Source organism: Podarcis melisellensis, assembly GCF_964234715.1.
Source record: "Podarcis melisellensis genome assembly, chromosome: 17".
NCBI lineage: Eukaryota > Metazoa > Chordata > Lepidosauria > Squamata > Lacertidae > Podarcis > Podarcis melisellensis.
In genome coordinates, this window is record NC_138534.1 from 20,076,043 (window position 1) to 20,094,953 (window position 18,911).

The 18,911-nt window shown below is 44.8% G+C and overlaps 1 protein-coding gene and 1 long non-coding RNA gene across 3 annotated transcripts in view; one reads left to right on the forward strand and one right to left on the reverse strand.

Annotated features, from left to right (window-relative positions):
• Positions 1 to 3,614: 3,614 nt before the first annotated feature.
• Positions 3,615 to 14,317, forward strand: MLANA (melan-A). 2 transcript variants are annotated; one of them, XM_081894975.1, is made up of 5 exons: positions 3,615 to 3,789; positions 5,760 to 5,854; positions 10,041 to 10,137; positions 11,211 to 11,343; positions 11,594 to 11,643. In XM_081894975.1, the coding sequence occupies exons 2-5, from the start codon at positions 5,781 to 5,783 to the stop codon at positions 11,626 to 11,628; spliced, it is 339 nt and encodes a 112-aa protein (XP_081751101.1). In that variant the 5' UTR covers positions 3,615 to 3,789; positions 5,760 to 5,780; the 3' UTR covers positions 11,629 to 11,643. The 2 variants fall into 2 exon arrangements, with proteins under 2 accessions (XP_081751101.1, XP_081751100.1); XM_081894974.1 differs by lacking the exon at positions 11,594 to 11,643 and adding an exon at positions 13,329 to 14,317 and having other exon boundaries at positions 3,630 to 3,789; positions 11,211 to 11,315.
• Positions 13,633 to 18,911, reverse strand: part of LOC309360351 — a 49,238-nt gene continuing 43,959 nt past the window's right edge. Inside the window, exon 2 of the long non-coding RNA XR_014164028.1 lies at positions 13,633 to 17,829. This is a non-coding gene — a long non-coding RNA (uncharacterized lncRNA). The remainder of the gene's footprint in view (positions 17,830 to 18,911) is intronic.

The window sequence follows — 18,911 nt, forward strand, 5'->3', positions numbered from 1 at the left end:
TCCTTTAGAAACACAATTTACAAAGACTCATAATCTGGTCTCTAGAAACTTGCTATAACATGAAATAATAATAGCAAACCAATGATAATGGAAGGGCCCATTACCTACATCATAGGAGCCTACACAACACAAAACACGGTTGCTGTATGTAAGTTTTATTTTATTTGTTTTTTATCTTATATTTTGGAAATGTACGTCCAGGTTTTTTTCTTTTAAACTGGGGGTGGGGGCTAAGCTATAGCTTGTTTAGCTTATACATAAATCTGGCACTGGAGCTGACTGAGCAAGTTCAGATACACAGGGATTCCAAAGAAAGATGAGAGATCAGGTCTAACTTTTTATTTTTTAAAAGGTACAAACTTACAGCAAAGGTCCGAAGGTTCCCTCCTCACAGCATTCGGTGGAAAAGATTCTGTAGCAAGAAGATGGCTTGTCGGCACCCAAGTTAAGATACACACAACCTTTATAGACCCAGGTAGGCTAGGTCACTTGGGAACACAGGTGGCTGGTATTAACCATCACCTCCCCATTTAGCTATGCCTGGGGCATAGCTAAATATCCAATAATATTCCAATAATGTGAAATGCAGATGAGTTCCATGCTACAGCTGCTCCCAGGGTCATCTTGGCCATCATTTGCCGCAAGCAGGGCTTCCAAACCAGCTCGCTTTTCCGGGTCAAGACAATGATTGACCTCGCTCAGCACTTAGGAGTAGCATGGTACTGGCAGAAATTCTTCTGCTGGGTGCAACAACAAAAATGGATTCTAAAAAAGAAATAGATCTGTAAACAGAGGTCTGCTGCCAGCTGCATACGAGTTAAAATGTGGAGGGGGCGGTTAGTATAGCAAATTTGGAATTTATACAAGCAGACTAATTAAGACCCCCCCACCCAGCAAAACCAAGACCAGGATCAAGCCCATGTTTTCACCTTATAAACTGCTCGGATATTATCATTACTTTTTCTGCAACTGCCTGCTCCGAAGGGATTCGCTAACACGGACAGGGATCTCTTCATCGCTCTCGAGAATAATAGACCTTTGACATCTGGAATCTTGAGTCATCTGAATGCAAGATCAGCCCATGGCGAAGCACAAATGTACTGGCATTATCATCACATGGGTGATTTGTGACTGCCTTGCTGCTGGCAGTGACAAAGAACCCCTTTATGTGATCCCCGCTCTCTGCAAGCAGTTATTGATGAATTCTCCTCTGAGAGGGAAGAAAGTATACCTGGTTTGTTTTTAGCCACAAGGAGTACAAAAAAGCCTCTCATTGACTTTGGGTCTCATGCTATTTTCCCCCCGCTTCCCCCCCCCCCCACCTCTCATGGCTCTTTCTATCCTGCTTCCATGGGCTATTTTCCATTTGTGCAATGTAGAATAAAAGAATAAAGTAGCATGGAAAAGGTGCTAATTTTGATGGTATTACATGCAACTGTTGTGGTGGCCTGAAGCAAATATTTACACGCTTACACACACACACAAAAAGGCACATGCTGGAAACATTTATAGAAAACCAGGTGTGAGTATTATACCTTTTTACTCAAGTATTGTGCCCCACCCCCATTGAATTTATTAAAGCTGGACAGGACAGTGAAAAATACTGGCAGAAAACCTGTGCCTAGTAGGTAGGTCCATTGCTCAGACGCCATCTTAAGAGATGCACTCTGCTGAACTCACAGACCTGAGGAAGGAAGGATATTAATCAATAAATTTATCCTCTCCTAGCATCTATAAAAGTAAAGGGACCCCTGACCGTTAAGTCCAGTCACAGACTTTGGGGTTGCTGCGCTCATCTCGCTTTAGTGGCCGAGGGAGCTGGCGTTTTGTCTGCAGACAGGTTCCAGGTCATTTGGCCAGCATGACTAAGCCGCTTCTGGCGAATCAGAGCAGTGCACGGAAATGCCATTTACCTTCCCGTCGGAGCGGTACCTCTATCTACTTGCACTTTGATGTGCTTTCGAACTGCTAGGTTGGCAGGAGCAGGGACTGAGCAACAGGAGCTCACCCCATCGCGGGGATTTGAACCGCTGACCTTTTGATTGGCAAGTCCTAGGCTCTGTGGTTTAGACCCACGTCCCCCTAGCATCTATACACATCTCTAATTAGACCCTTTATTTATTGCCTGCTACCAGTTCATGTTCAGTGCTGCTGCTGTTGTTTAGTCATTTAGTCATGTCCGACTCTTCATGACCCCATGGACCAGAGCACGCCAGGCACTCCTGTCTTCCACTGCCTCCCTCAGCTTGGTCAAACTCATGTTGGTAGCTTCAAGAACACTGTCCAACCATCTTGTACTCTGTTGTCCCCTTCTCCTTGTGCCCTCAATTTTTCCCAACATCAGGGTTTTTTCCAGGGAGTCTTCTCTTCTCATGAGGTGGCCAAAGTATTGGAGCCTCAGCTTCCCGATCTGTCCTTCCAGTGAGCACTCAGGGCTGATTTCCTTCAGAATGGAGAGGTTTGATCTTCTTGCAGTCCATGGGACTCACAAGAGTCTCCTCCAGCACCATAATTCAAAAGCATCAATTCTTCGGCGATCAGCCTTCTATATGGTCCAGCTCTCACTTCCATACATCACTACTGCTGTATGGGCAGTTAATTCAGATGAACCCATCTAGTCCCCCGAACCTTCTTATTGGTTCTATATTTCTATAGGTAGCTTTTGTGTAAATCTTTAATTTTTTAAAAAAAATCTTTACATTTGTTTTACAAGATTGCCCGTTGAGCCCTTAACCAGTTTGCAGGGAAGTCTCTTTCCATTTTAAGCTCGCCATATTTTAAAGAGCAGAGACCTTGCTGCAAGCACCCTCTTTGATGTCAAAAATGATGGAGCTTCTATAGGACTGTCTCATTGGCATCCCCAGAACTTCAGAGGCCCATCAGGCCACCTGGTTATTAGAATTCAGGTGCAGTTTGAGCTGAGATGATCATATCTGCAACTGTCCTTTGCACAATAGTACCTCGGGTTACAGACACTTCAGGTTACAGCCTCCGCTAACCCAGAAATACTACCTCGGGTTAAGAACTTTGCTTCAGGATGCGAACAGAAATCAGGTGGTGTTGGCGCAGCGGCAGCAGCAGGAGGCCCCTATAGCTAAAGTGGTACCTCAGGTTAAGAACAGTTTCAGGTTAAGAACAGACCTCCAGAACGTATTAAGTTCTTAATCCGAGGTACCACTGTACAGTCATACCTCAGGTTACAGACCCTTCAGGTTGTGTTTTTTTGGGTTACGGACCCGCCGAAATTCGGAAGTACCGGAACGGATTTCTTCTAGGTTACTTCTAGGTTCTGCATGCGCAGAAGCACTCAATCGCACTTTGCGCATGCGCAGATGCGCCGCTGCGGGTCGCGAACGTGCATCCCGCACAGATCACGTTCGCAACCCGAGCATCTACTGTACTTGCATTAAGCATTTGGTTCTGCCCCTGCAGTGCTTCAAGAAAAGAGGTCTGGATTGCTGCACACAATAATTGAACAGCTACTCTTTATTGTTTGCATAAGGCTGCAATCCTAGATACACTTATCTAGGGAACAAGTCCCACTGAACTGAATGTGGCTTCCCTCTGGGAGGGGCTTGGGTAGAAATGGAAAGAACAGAAACCATTTCTTTGGTCTTAGCCTTTCACGCCAATTAAAGCGATCAAAACGCTGCACCGCCAGGAATTCAGACTCGTGATGGTCATGAGAGCTCAGTAGTCCTAAGGAGGAAATTTAAAAAAGTAAAAAAGAGATAGAGGAGGAAGGAAATCTGGTTATGCCTTAGCACTCAGCCAGAGTCTGGAAGAAAGGTAAGCCTTGTTTATTTCTTGCACAAGATTTTCATGTTGTATTAAATTTCAGTTTGACCAGTTTTCTTATCTCTGGAAAGAAATGTATCTGATTAAGAAATAAGTTTCTTAAACTGTGGGACCTTTAGCATGGGGTTTCCTCCCCCCCTTACCTGACTGTGGTAGCTCTGTAATTTTAGTTCGCAGCACAATTTACTATTCTGTGCACTGCTGAAATCAGAGATTGCAATCCTGCACTTGATAGGCTGTTTCAATCTCCTTTCATTTAATGAGATTTAAGTAGCATAGCTGTGGGCCAAAATGTTTATCTGTGTGCTTTTCTGGATGAAGCCATTCAGTTTGATTTGATATGGCTGGTTAATTTTCCTTGGGTATTTACACAAATGACAAGCAGATAAATGCATCAGATTGTGACATTAGGAAAAGCACGGGGCAATATAAACTTAAGACAACGTTGGTCTACTGCCTTTGCAGAGTTGTGTTCATTCACATCCTAATAGCAAAACCTATTAAGTTTTTGATTTTTTTTAAAGTTACACAATGCTCCAGTGTGTCTTTTTCAAAATCAAGGGTCAACAAATTCTAAATCGTGGAATCTCTCTCTGTTCTTCAAACAGTGGTTCAGGGACTGGAAGTTTATTTCATTTTTTAAATAGGTTTATTACGTTTTGGCGTAATAACTAACCCAGCTCCCTCCTGCAATCAGTGATCTGGTGCCATTAAACAATCGATGATATCTAGCTGTAAGAACACTCTGCCCACTTTTTATTATTTAAAACATTTCCCCCTTTCTTTTATGAATTAAAAGTGTGGGTTTTGTTTTTAGCACACCATGTTTAAATTTGATAGCATTCAAGGGTAACAATTCAAAGTCAGACCTGCCCTGCAGTCCACTTTCTGTCTCTTTGCTACATTACCAGAATGTTTGACCAGCTAGCTCTGAAATGTCTGCTCTGATTGACAGCAGGTCTTCAGGGGCCCAGACAGCATATTTCACATAACTTGTTCTCTGTTCTACCTTTTAACTGAGGATGCAAGAGACTAAATATAGGATGATTCTGAATGCAAAGCCTTTCGCCTACCATACACTACAAAATGCATGTGCTGTTAACCTGCTATGTATACAGTAGTACCTTGGGTTAAGAACTTAATTCGTTCTGGAGGTCCACTTTAGCTAGTGGGGCCTCCTGCTGCCACCGCGCGATTTCTGTTCTCATCCTGAAGCAAAGTTCTTAACCCGAGGTACTATTTCTGGGTTAGCGGAGTCTGTAACCTGAAGCGTCTGTAACTCGAGGTACCACTGTATAGATATTCTGCAGATTACACTAGTCTGAAATGCCCCCCCCCCCCGCCCAGAGGGCATGGAAGCAAATAAGTGAATGTGTGGGGAAATGTCGATGATACTATTTATTTCACTTAGACTTTTCACATGCAGAACTTTATTAAAATACTTTAATAAGCAACCGGCTCATTCAGTCATTGAGATTTCCTTTTAGTGGTCAGTGCAAACATTTGCCTTTAATGGATCAATGTATAAGCATTTTCCTAGCATCCTTTTTTCTCTTTCAAAGGATTGAGACGGTATCTAAAGCAAACTAGAAAAGACAATAGAATAAAAATTTAAAAACCAGGTATAGGCAAAAATTTAAAATTTAAAAATCAGGTATAGGCAAACTCGGCCCTCCAGATGTTTTGGGACTACAGTTCCCATCATCCCTGACCACTGGTCCTGTTAGCTGGGGATCATGGAAATTGTAGTCCCAAAACATCTGGAGGGCCAAGTTTGCCTTTGCCTGCCCTAGATGGTTCCCCAACCAAGACTTCAGCTGAGTAGCTATGCATATTTGGGGAACATTGCCAGTAAGCTGTTTTCTTTCTTAAGAAACTGTCCTGTCAACAAGTGAGGCTGTGTTTCGGTCAAGATTATCAATGATACGATGAAAATGGTCGCCCCTTTATCCATTTTGTAGGTGTGATCTGAACCAAACAAGATGCCCAGGGGACAGCACTACCTAGATGGCAACTTTGCTCGAGGAAAGGGATCCACCTCTCTTTCAGCGGAAGAGTAAGCAGAGCTATCAGACTTATGGATGAACTATTTTAGTGCCATTCCAAATACGCAATTTTAGTCGCAAAAGGGAGAGTGGTTTTCTCCATCTGAGTTCAGGGTCAAGCTCTCAGCTCATCCATTTATAACCCCTTTCCTGGGGTGTGTGTGCCTGTTTCACTCCCCCTCCCACCCTGTATGCTTAGCCTCTGCCCATGTACAAAGCTTCCTTCTTCTTGGCCCTGTTCTATTGGGTGCTGGCCAGTCTCTTGGTGGGGGGAAGGAGAAAGCCCTTCTTTGTGGGCAGGGCCTGAACAAGTCCTATTCAGGGAGGCATCCCTGGATGCTTCCTCTGGGCTTCAGATTAACATTTCTAGAATAGTGATTTTATTTGGAAAAAAAACAAAGAGCTGAGCTGCTGCAGCCACAGCCCTACTGCTGTCAGAGGGGAAACTGGCCACATTTCAGGGTGGAAGGGAGATGGGAGTTGACTCGCCAATGTAAAGTGCCTTTTTTTCCTTTTGCTTTTAATGTACACTTTAATACTTTGTGGAATGAATGGAGAATATTTATAACTACTATCCCCAACTGTGATTGTCCTAAGGGTGTTTCTGCATGAATGTGTTGTTCTTGTTAGGTTTCTGATGTGCTGGTTCGCTGCATCCAATCACTAATTTCTCCAGGCTTTTGAAGATTGTCTACCCTGACTTCAGTTCTTCAGAGTTTATATTCAGTAGACGGGGGCAACTTGATAATGGCACAGTCTAAGCTACTGTGCCATAAGAGGCAATAGCAGCCTGGCCCAGGGCTTCAAATGGCCCAAGGCTCAAATTACTGGGGCGGGGAAGCTTGGGGGCTTCTAATGAAAACCAAAACCTGACTTTCCCCAGTAATTTAAGCCAAATTGTACCCCACCCTTCTAACAACAGTAGTTAAATAGACTGTCACAAAACTGTGAGGACTGAGTGCCAATAAGCATTGCAAAAGCCAGGACCTACATATGAATATGTAGACCTAAAGAGGCCAGTCTCAGGGTTGCGGGTGGCGCTGTGGTCTAAACCACAGAGCCTAGGGCTTGCCGATCAGAAGGTTGGCGGTTTGAATCCCCGTGACGGGGTGAGCTCCCGTTGCTCGGTCTCAGCTCCTGCCTGCCTAGCAGTTTGAAAGTACATCAAAGTGCAAGTAGATAAATAGGTACCACTCCGGCGGGAAGGTAAACGGTGTTTCCGTGCACTGCTCAGAAGCGGCTTAGTCATGCCGGCCACATGACCCGGAAGCTGTCTGTAGACAAACGCTGGCTCTCTTGGCCTATAGAGTGAGATGAGCGACTGGACCTAATGGTCAGGGGTACCTTTACCTGTAAAGATGCCAGTGACGGCAACACTGTCTCTTAAAATACCTCCTGCTAGCAGGCGATCAAGGCCCTGGTCAACAGAGCAAGAATATTAGAGAGATGGGAGTTGATAAGACAACACAGTAATTAATTCACCTTTTACTGAAATTCTCAGTAGCGGATTAACAACACTAATTATGCTCATAACGCTAATTGCATTACATTCATACTTACACAATCACTTGATTGAGAGGGGTCGGGTCCAATGTAGCCAATTTGAGTTAGCGGGGAGTCGTAGGTGATGCTCTACAGAGCTTTGATCAGAACGCTGTTGCCTTGTAATCTGCTGGACACAAAGTTGTCAACAGTCTGTGTTCTGGGATTTCCTGTGACTCAGATGTCTGTGCTAGCAAACACATCTCTGCACAAGTAGACCATTTCTCACATTCCTCTGAGGCCTCTGGTATCTTCCTCTGTGTCTTTCGTTCTGGTTGGTGTCAGACCCATCAGACCCAGCCCACCGAGGGTTGCCCAAGGTTGATTTGAGAGCCTGACATAGCTCAGTTGGTAGACCAACAGCCACTCTCCTACTTTATGCTATACTGTAATGGTTTTTCAGGTGTCACCAGGAACCAGAGTTCATAGGAGTGCTGGAATTGAGACGATGGGGTTGGGCTTACACACGAAGCGGTTGTGTTCACATATGAAGGGGGCATCCACAACACCACATGCAATAGCTGTGAAAATAATTGTCATGGTCCGGTTCACAGGCGTTCGAAGTCCCGGCTGGAGATGTTGGGACCGGGGGCAAGATGGTGGAATTGGAGCAGGAACAGGAGTCCAGAAGCCAGGAGTCAGAAAGCCAAGAGTCCGAGGGTCAGGAAGCAAGGAGTCACGAAGTCAAGGGTGTGAGGATCAAGAAGCAAGGAGTCACAAAGTCAGGGGTCCGAGGATCAATAATAATAATAATAATAATAATAATAATAATAATAATGATAAATTTTATTTATACCTCGCCCTCTCCAGCCAAGGCCGGGCTCAGGGTGGCTAACAACCAATAATAAAAATGACTTGAATGTATACAACTTAAAAACAAGATTAAAATACAACATTAAAACAATTAAAATCAAAAAGCAAGGAGTCACGAAGTCAAGGGTCCAAGGAACAAGAAGCAAGGAGTCACAAAGTCAAATGCAGCAAGGCAGGAAACATGTTGCTGTGGCAAAGAGCCGAAGGGAAATGCTGACCTTATATCCCTTCCCGGCTCTTGCCACCAGGTGCTGTGAGTTACCAAACGGCCTCACCTGTGAGGCCGCACTTTGCTTCTTCAGAACAAACTTAGGAAGGCCCCAGTCCTGCAAAGTCCTATTGGTCACAGGGCCTGGCTCCTGCACACACTTCTGACAATAATCCCATCGGAAATGGAATTGGCTTAGTTTGCTCTGCAGATATGCTTTGGGGAATATATGCAATTGGGAAGAGCCGTAGCTTAATTTTGCATGCAGTAGTTCCTTGATTCAATCCCTGGCATTTCTAGGGAGGCCTGGGAAAGAATCCTGCTTAGAGCCCCAGAAAGCCTCTGCTAGTCCAGGTAGACAATATCAAGCTGGATGGAGCAAGGGTCTGACTCAATTTAAGGCACCTTCCTACATTCCTGAGTTGAATATCCCAAGCTTAATGGGACTTTTGACATAAAGATGTCATCTTATTGAACCCAGTGAGGTTTACATTGAGGGTATCCATGGGAGGTCTTTATTTGCAAGGGACGCAGGTGGCGCTGTGGTCTAAACCACTGAGGCTCTTGGGCTTGCCGATCAGAAGGTCAGTGGTTCGAATCCCCGCAACGGGGTGAGCTCTGTCCCAGCTCCTGCCAACCTAGCAGTTTGAAAGCATGCCAGTGCAAGTAGATAAATAGGTACTGCTATGGCGGGAAGGTAAACAGTGTTTCCGTGTGCTCTGGTTTCCATCATGGTGTTCCGTTGCACCAGAATCGGTTTAGTCAACCTGGCCACATGACCTGGAAAGCTGGCTGTGGACAAACGCCGGCTTCCTCAGCCTGAAAGTGAGATGAGCGCCGCAACGCCATAGTCACCTTTGACTGGACTTAACCGTCCAGGGGTCGTTTGTGCCTTTGGAATAATTTCTCTGAGGGGCATCTTGCTTCAGACCTTTGGTAGAGGCGCATTGAATTTTGATAAGTTTGTTTTCACTGCCTCTCCTGCCTTATTTCTTATTTTAATTGTTCCCATTTTATTGCCATTGTTCAATTTCAGCGTATTTATGTATTTTCCACCCTGGGACTTTCAGGTGAGAGGTGGACTATAAACACCACAAATAAACAAAGAATCATTTGCACATTCACTTTTACATCCCACCCTCAGGGGGACGTACCTGTCCCCTCCGCTGTGTGAGAGGTTGTCTCTTGGGTGAGATGCAGTTATGTGCATACCATTTCCACCTTCACCTTCAGCTGGTACTGAAATATTTTTGAACTCAGCCCTTTCATCCCCTCTAAATCCTATTGTGTCAGTGTCATAACAAGGAGATAATTCCATATCAAAATCTATTCAGATGGAAGCCTCATCATGCAGTGTGCCAGTTGCATTGCAGCCCATAATCAAAAGCCCATCTTTATTTATTTGTTCCTGGCTGCCTGTGTGTTTTTTTGCACAAATTCTGTACTGAATATGCAGTTTCATAGAGTTGATTCAACATGCTTATCACATTCCCTACAAAGCTACAAAAGCAAAACCGGTTGTTGCATCTACTGGTTTGCCTGGCCCTTTAAAACTGTGCTTCGGACAGGACATAGTAAAATCTTCCTTGTTCCCATATGTGTTTTGTAATGGTGTCTTCTTCTTTCCCAAACAGGGCTGCAGGCATTGGAATTCTCGTTGTGATTCTTACAGCTTTGCTGATTATTGGCTGTTGGTATTACAAAAAGCGCAATGGTTATAGAAGCCTTCTGGTAAGGATAAAAATTAAAATTAAAAAATGCTGAATCTCAGTTCTGCCCAGGATCCACAGTCCAGTAGTCTTTCCCCCTAAACTCTGATGTGCAAATACACTCCATGGTTACTCAATACTGGTGAGGCAAATACACTCTGCCCCTGCTCAGAGGTACATTTGTATGGTACTGTACTTCCTATGATCTAGAGTTAAACATAAATATAGGGAGCAGATACTAGCCCTGTCGTAAGTTAAGCCTTAGGGGGACGCGGGTGGCGCTGTGGGTTAAACCACAGAGCCTAGGACTTGCCGATCAGAAGGTTGGAGGTTCGTATCCCCGCGACAGGGTGAGCTCCCGTTGTTGAGTCCCTGCTCCTGCCCACCTAGCAGTTTGAAAGCACGTCAAAGTGCAAGTAGATAAATAGGTACCGCTCCAGCGGGAAGGAAAACGGCCTTTCCGTGTGCTGCTCTGGTTCGCCAGAAGCGGCTTAGTCATGCTGGCCACATGACCCGGAAGCTGTCTGCGGACAAACGCCGGCTCCCTCGGCCAATAAAGCAAGATGAGCGCCGCAACCCCAGAGTCAGTCACGACTGGACCTAATGGTCAGGGGTCCCTTTACCTTTACCTTTAAGTTAAGCCTCGGGTGTACTCAATGTGCACAATAGCCTATGACAGCCTTTGCCAGACTGGTTGCCCTCCAGATGTTTGGTGAGACCCCCATTAGAAGCAGCCCGCAGAGGGTTGCCAAAGGTTGATGCAGAAGGGATGTATTACAAGACTATAGCTTGTTAAGAATCACACATGCACTGTAGGGTGAGAGCAAGTAGGACCCCACTTTCACAGTGACTTAAAGAGCAAATTTTGTGCGAGACCACATGTAACTGTTAAATGCGGATAAAAAAAAAGAAACCGAAAGCACACTGACATTACAAACAGGTGATGTAAGCCACAAACAGATTTAGGCCTCATGTGCAAAACACTCTTAGACTTAATTCTCATTACTGTTTTTTATTATTATTATTATGGACCTTCTAATTTTCCTTGCACTCAAATGTCTCGTTTCTCTGCCCTTTTCTCCCTGTGTGCCACAGAGTAAGAATTTTGGAGGGGCCACTGGAAGGATCTCGGAAGGCAAAAGTGGTTTGTTGGGCTCCAAATTGCCCTTGCAGGAATACAACAGCAACAGAAGCCATGTGGTAAGATTATCCTTTCTCTTAACATTTGGAAGAAGAAGAGTTTGGATTTGATATCCCGCCTTTCACTCCTTTTAAGGAGTCTCAAAGCGGCTAACAATCTCCTTTCCCTTCCTCCCCCACAACAAACACTCTGTGAGGTGAGTGGGGCTGAGAGACTTCAGAGAAGTGTGACTGGCCCAAGGTCACCCAGCAGCTGCAGGTGGAGGAGCGGAGACGCGAACCTGGTTCCCCAGATTACAAGACTACCGCTCTTAACCACTACACCACACTGGCTCTCAGAAACCCTTTCTGTGACCACCAGAGAGTGCAGTGAGAGGGCCAGTGGAGTGGAGTGGTTAGAGCTTTAGACTAGGACCTGAGAGACTGGGGTTCAAATCCCCACTCGGCCACGTTGCTCATGGGGTGACCTTGGACCAGTCATTGCATCTTAGCCTAGCCTACCTCACAGGGTTGTTTTGAGGTTAAAATGGGGGTGTCCTTTGAGCTCCTTAGAGGAAATGGGGGGACATAAAATGAACAAATAAATAACTGTTGGTGAAGAATCTACATCACACTGGTACAGAGTCATAGGGGCTGAATGATTTTTTTAAAATGATTTTTCCTTCCTGAGCTCCTGATGGGGTGGTTGGTGGTGGACCCCATGGACCCTGAGGTTCAATAAGCCTTTACCAGGAACCAAGGCTTTAGTGCCCTGTGGAACTACTTCTCAATAGTGTTGGTTGTCAAAGGGGGGGGGGGGAATAGGTATATGAAAAGAATTCCTGCATGCTGAGGTCCAGGTTTTGGACGATTACTCTTCGGTGAGTGAACCGCAGCAGAGATTTAAAATAAAAAAAATATATACAGCAAAGTAAAGTTAGACCTTTAAAATATTCCCTTATGAGTTCCAAAACTTCCCTCTTCCCTTAGCATAGAAAATGGTTTACTTACTAATTCTTCAAAAGTCAGGTTCATGTGCTTTTCCATGGACTGGCTGGCTAAGCCAAGTGAAGGTAGCCAATGGGTCTCAAACCCTCAGCAAGTAACAGACTTCCCCTGTATGTGAAGACAGGCTCCGGCAGATTGAGCAGACAAGACCAATAGTGGTGTAGAGGGAAGTGAAGGGGAAATGGGACTCATCAACCTGAGAAGGTAGTGCATCTAGGAGGATGAAAACTCTGATTCTAAAGCTGCCTTGTCAGATATCATCAGAAGAAAAGGCTAAGGATTAAACCCCACACAAATACGGAGTGGAGTTGCTAAGATGGTTGGATGGTGTCTTGTAAGTCTCCTTCTGGCCAAATGTCTTGCTCTGCTTTCCTTTGGACCAGATCAGCAAGGCTGAAAGGGGGTCTTGTCGTCTGGGCAGCCCAGGGCGCAGGTCACTTCACTGATGCTAACACTGTGGTTCAGGTTCACTCCCGCAGGCACAGTCCATTGTCTCTCGAGACAGACAGATGCCAGCAATGTTGACATAATTATGTTTGAATGTGGTGATTATGGGAAGCGCATTAAGAAACGTCTGGCAATATTAGCTTCAGGAAGCTATAAAGCACCTTAGTATTTACAACTTAGCATATGAATAACAGTACGTTTCCGAGCACAATTCTAAGTGTTGGTGCTGACCTTTAAAGCCCTAAGCGGCCTCGGCCCAGTATACCTGAAGGAGCGTCTCCACCCCCATTGTTCAGCCCGGACACTGAGGTCCAGCTCCGAGGGCCTTCTGGCGGTTCCCTCACTGAGAGAAGTGAAGTTACAGGGAACCAGGCAGAGGGCCTTCTCAGTAGTGGAACCCACCCTGTGTAACACTCTCCTATCAGATGTCAAAGGAATAAACAACTATCTGACATTTAGAAGACATCTGAAGGCAGCCCTGTTTAGGGAAGTTTATTAATGACTGATGTTTTCATGTATTTTTAATCTCCTGTTGGAAGCCGCCCAGAGAGGCTGGGGAGACCCAGCCAGATGGGCAGAGTATAAGTAATAAATTGTTATTATTATATGATTTTCCCTTTCCTGACTTCATTTTCACAGGTGCCTGATGCTCCACCGGCCTATGAGAAAATATCTGCCACCCTTTTGCCACCACCATATGCACCATGAAGCAGGAACCATTAAATCCAGTGCTTGAACGATTACACGCACCATCTTTGATTTTTAGCTCTTGAAAAATAATGCATGCTATTGCAAATGTTTCTAGAAGCCATTATTGCTTAAGAAAATGCAGCTGTTCCCAATTGTATGAGATACCTGGAATGCTGATGCCATTGTACCTTCATTCCAGTTGCCTAGAGTCATTCAGTGTAAGAGATGCTGTGATATATTTTATTCCAGGAGCTATGCCAAGCATAATAAATACTGAAGAGCAAGAACCAGCCTTCCTGAACCAGTGCTTTTTAAGAAAAAAAGTTTAGGGGTACTTTCATTTTGACTCAAGAAAATCACTGTTTTATAGTTCAAATCGGGAAGAATAAATACAGTAAATGGACAAAAGTACGAAGATTCACAGAGACGCGGGTGGCGCTGTGGGTTAAACTACAGAGCCTAGGACTTGCTGATCAGAAGGTCGGCAGTTCAAATCCCCGTGATGGGGTGAGCTCCCATTGCTCAGTCCCTGCTCCTGCCCACCTAGCAGTTTGAAAGCATGTCAAAGTGCAAGTAGATAAATAGGTAAACGCCGTTTCCATGCCCTTCTCTGGTTCGCCAGCAGCGACTTAGTCATGCTGGCCACATGACCCGGAAGCTGTACGCCAGCTCCCTCAGCCAATAAAGTGAGATGAGCGCCGCAACCCCAGAGTCGGTCACGACTGGACCTAATTGTCAGGGGTCCCTTTACCTTTACCTTACGAAGATTCACAAAATGTTTTGGGGTATGCGTATCCCCAGAAAAAAGCACTGATAATAACCCTCACACATGGATTCTATTACTCTTTTGTTTTTTTGAGATTTACTAAAAGAATAAATGATTTTATCTCTTTAATGCTTCTCATTATGTAGCTTGCCAATTAATAAAGCCCCTTTTAGCTTCTTATGCTTCATTTGCTCAGCTCTCAGCGAACAAGTTGGCCTCTCAGAAGCCTCCTCCATCGTCTCAGGAGCTATTTCTCTACAAGGCAAACTAGACGTGAAGGTGGAATAGCCCATCTGAGATCCCACTTAATTCAAATAACAACACAATGATTTCTGGCGTGTGGTGCGGAAGGGGAGATTCTGTTGGGTCCTGAAACCCACCTTTGCGTTTTGATGCCAAACCAATTCTCCCTTGTTGTTTTCTCTCCCGCTAAAGATTACAGTGGTACCTCAGGTTAAGTACTTAATTCATTCTGGAGGTCCGTACGTAACCTGAAACTGTTCTTAACCTGAAGCATCACTTTAGCTAATGGGGCCTCCCGCTGCTGCCGCACCGCCGGAGCACGATTTCTGTTCTCATCCTGAAGCAAAGTTCTTAACCTGAAGCACTATTTCTGGGTTAGCGGAGTCTGTAACCTGAAGCGTATGTAACCTGAAGCGTATGTAACCCGAGGTACCACTGTATATTGGGACTCTATGGGGAGAAAGAAAAGCTGATGCCAAGCCATTTCAGGGGGAAATCCTGGGTGGAGTAACTTAAGGGAATATTTCCACATTCAGGGGATGGGTTGCAAGGGGCAGGAAAATCTAGCAAGCAATATATGTGGGTGAAGACATCCCTGTCTCCTCTCTGGGGTGAACAGCAACAGCCTTGCTGCATTTCATGTGTACATAGCCCTGTTGTGATATGGAAGATTCCATGGCAAGTTTTACCTACATCTTATTTCTCTTTATAGTTACCATGGAGATTATGGACTGGGGCCATTACTCTGGGACCAGGTTAACTGTTTTTCCCATTTCCGCAAATTCAAACTCTCCCAGAAGCAATGGCCTGCGGGAGAATGGACTTGCCCAGTGCTTTTTTGGGGGGGCGCAGGGGTACACATACCCCTAAACATGTTGTGAATCTAAGTTTGGCCTCATTGAGGGGCAGTATTTCAATACAAGTAGGACTCCTTGGTCCTGAATGGGGTAACTGTGCCCCTGAAGGACCAGGTGCGCAGCCTGGGAGTCATTTTGGACTCATAGCTGTCCATGGAGGCACAGGTCCATTCTGTGTCCAGGGCAGCTGTTTACCACCTCCATCTGGTACGCAGACCGAGACCCTACTTGCCCGCAGTCTGCCTCGCCAGAGTGGTGCATGCTCTGGTTATCTCCCGCTTGGATTACTGCAATGCGTTCTACGTGGGGCTACCTTTGAAGGTGACCCGGAAACTACAACTAATCCAGAACGCGGCAGCCAGACTGGTGACTGGGAATGGCCGCCAAGACCACATAACACCGGTCTTGAAAGACCTACACTGGCTCTCAGTACGTTTCCGAGCACAATTCAAAGTGTTGATGCTGACCTTTAAAGCCCTAAACGGCCTCGGTTCACTATACCTGAAGGAGTGTCTCCACCCCCATCGTTCTGCCTGGACACTGAGGTCCAGTACCAAGGGCCTTCTGGCAGTTTCCTCACTGCGAGAAGCCAAGCTACAGGGAACCAGGCAGAGGGCCTTCTCGGTAGTGGCACCCACCCCGTGGAACACCCTCCCACCAGATGTCAAAGAGAAAACTACCAGACTTTTAGAAGACATCTGAAGGCAGCCCTGTTTAGGGAAGCTTTTAATGTTTAATAGACTATTGTATTTTAATATTCTGTTGGAAGCTGCCCAGAGTGGCTGGGGAAACCCAGCCAGATGGGCAGGGTATTAATAATAAATTAATAATAATAATAATAATAACAGAGTACCCCTAAACATTTTTTAATAGAAAAAAAGCACTGGACTTGCCTGTGTTGTATCTGTGTGCCAGCATTGCTCCAAAGCCAATAGCTGCTTGGAGAGGCTTACACCAAGGAAACTGTGCATGGGAAAACGTGTTAAACTACCTATACCACAGCACTGAGGTTGCAGTCCAAGTAAGACTTATCCTATACAATTGTTTCAGCATTTGCTTCCAGTACCAAGCCCATTATAGTGTAGGCACTGGGCATATAGACTGTGCCTGGGCTCCATGGCACCCTGGGAGACTTATTTCAGCACCCACTTTTTTGGGGGGGTTGTCTGCTTTTTGGGGGGGTGAGTGAAATTGAGTTTCTAACACCCAGGGCAGTTCCTTAGACCCGGCATGGCCAAACTCGGCCCTCTAGCTGTTTTGGGACTACAACTCCCATCATCCCTAGCTAACAGGACCAGTGGTCAGGAGTGATGGGAATTGTAGTCCCAAAACAGCTGGAGGGCCAAGTTTAGCCATGCCTGCCTTGGACTTCTAAATGTACCTCCAGTGGCCAATGCACTTCCTGGAGCTGGAGTTCTCTTCAGCTTTGTATACAAATAAACCAAACTTATTAATTCCAAATACATTTTCTCAATTTGATTTTTTGCAACTGTTGAACTTGTTAATTCCGAATACATTTTCCCAATTTGATTTTTGCAACTGTTGAGCCTGCCAACACAGTTGTTTGGGATAAGTACCAGCAAAGGGGAAAGGGTCCAAAACGATTTTTACGAATTCAATTAATCTGATTGTAACTGAAACATGAGAATTATTGGTCATCAGGATACATTTGTGAGTGAATTATATTGTATTTATTATTATCAACGCAGCGGGAAATCTTTGCAGATACTGCACTCCGTTTGAACAGTCCACATTTGCTTTTGCTTTTTTCTAAAGGAACTGTCTAGCCCAACAGAGATGATACTAAATGTGAAATCAGGTAGAAGACATTAATCAAGCAAATTGTAGCACATACATGATAAAATTAATAGTGGTAATTGGTCTCAGCCATTACCAGGAGCAGCTAAGAGTAGCTAATGTGCAGTTAATACTGGTGCTGCACTTAAATGGGGTGAAAGATAATGTGCTCCATGAACATTTTGACCGCAGCAAAACCCAATCCACTCTTTGAGTGTCAGCCTAAATTTCTTGGCAGTAAACCAACTGTGTACCTCTAATGTTGGAAATGCTGGTGGGGTAATGGGAAGGCTTTGTTTGCCCTCAGCATCATTACCGTGTGGCATCAGGAAGTTACCATGTCTACTATAACATTCTGTTTCATTGCAAACAAAGAGTGAAGATAGCCAAAGTAGCAGACAAGAACAAGGACTGTAAACCAGGATGTGAAAGGTAAGGGTTTTTCCCAATAGACAATTTCACTGACCAAACAGCAACTCGTGGAAAGAATGGAGCGCCAACATAATTTGGTACAGCACATTTCTCTGGTTGTGGACCTCCAGTTTTGCAGCTAGGGGACAGTATTGACTTTCAGGGAAGGTACGACTATCCATGAATATGTCTGCATACAATTGCAGTATCCCTCTTACACAACCTCCCTTCCATACCATTGTTGTTGTTTAGATGTTTAGTCGCGTCCGACTCTTCGTGACCCCATGGACCACAGCATGCCAGGCACTCCTGTCTTCCACTGCTTGGTCAAACTCATGTTCATAGCTTCGAGAACACTGTCCAACCATCTCGTCCTCTGTCGTCCCCTTCTCCTTGTGCCCTCAATTTTTCCCAACATCAGGGTCTTTTCCAGGGAGTCTTCTCTTCTCATGAGGTGCCCAAAGTCTTGGAGCCTCAGCTTCAGGATCTGTCCTTCCAGTGAGCACTCAGGGATGATTTCCTTCAGAATAGAGAGGTTTGATCTTCTTGCAGTCCATGGGACTCTCAAGAGTCTCCTCCAGCACCATAATTCAAAAGCATCAATTCCATACCATTAAGGTACTCAAAAGATCAAGGCAAAGTAAGAGGCACTTCCAAGAACCAAGGAGTAGCGAGTTGAGAGCTGACAGCAAGGGCACTTACAAACATAATTTTTATAGGTGGCATTCAACTCACTTTTACTCAAGAGTATATCTATTCAAATTAATGAATCAAATTTAGCCATGTTCCTAGTTCAATGCATCTATTCTGAGTTAAATTTAATTGAATGCCATTAATTGTGCGTTCACTTTTCCTCATGAGATTTTATTTTTCATAATAAGATAATAAACTAATCTCAATAAAAACAAAGAGCAAGGAAAAAGAAAACGTGGAGTCGTCTCTCAAAGGTAGCTCTTAATCCTTGTCACCCACAGAAAGTGGTGGGCCTTCCCAGGTCCCACCTGGGAGCTTTCCCTTCTTCCCCCAGTCTCTAGTCCTGGGAGGTCTTCCCTTCCCTGCCTCTCACTCAGGGACCTTCCACCAACCATCTATCACCTTCAATAATGGACCAGAGCAGAGGACACCAAATGGAAAAAAAGGAAAAAAGGGGGGGAGAAGGAAAGAAAGGAAGAAAGACAAATAAAAAGGACTTCCGATTTTCCATCTGTTAGTAGATAAAATAAATTATTCAAAACATTCACTCTAAATTGACATCCAATCATTCTACTTTCTGTTAATTAATATTTTTTCCATTTTTCAGACCCAAGTGTCTCAAATTCATTCATTCTCTTTTTCACACAAAAAGTCCAAAAGAGGTTCTCTATTATTATTACATTATGTCAGCAATGGTTTTTCTCTAATCAAATAACTTTGCCTCCAATAATTTCAACAACCATGCCCCTCCATATCAAGCAATAA

What these genes read in the sequence shown, in the direction of transcription:
- MLANA (XM_081894974.1), top strand. Translation starts at nt 5,781, where the DNA reads ATGCCCAGGGGACAGCACTACCTAGATGGCAACTTTGCTCGAGGAAAG. An exon ending in ACCTCTCTTTCAGCGGAAGA is followed by an intron (nt 5,855 to 10,040) that starts GTAAGCAGAGCT and finishes TTTCCCAAACAG; the next exon opens with GGCTGCAGGCATTGGAATTC. An exon ending in ACAGCAACAGAAGCCATGTG is followed by an intron (nt 11,316 to 13,328) that starts GTAAGATTATCC and finishes TCATTTTCACAG; the next exon opens with GTGCCTGATGCTCCACCGGC.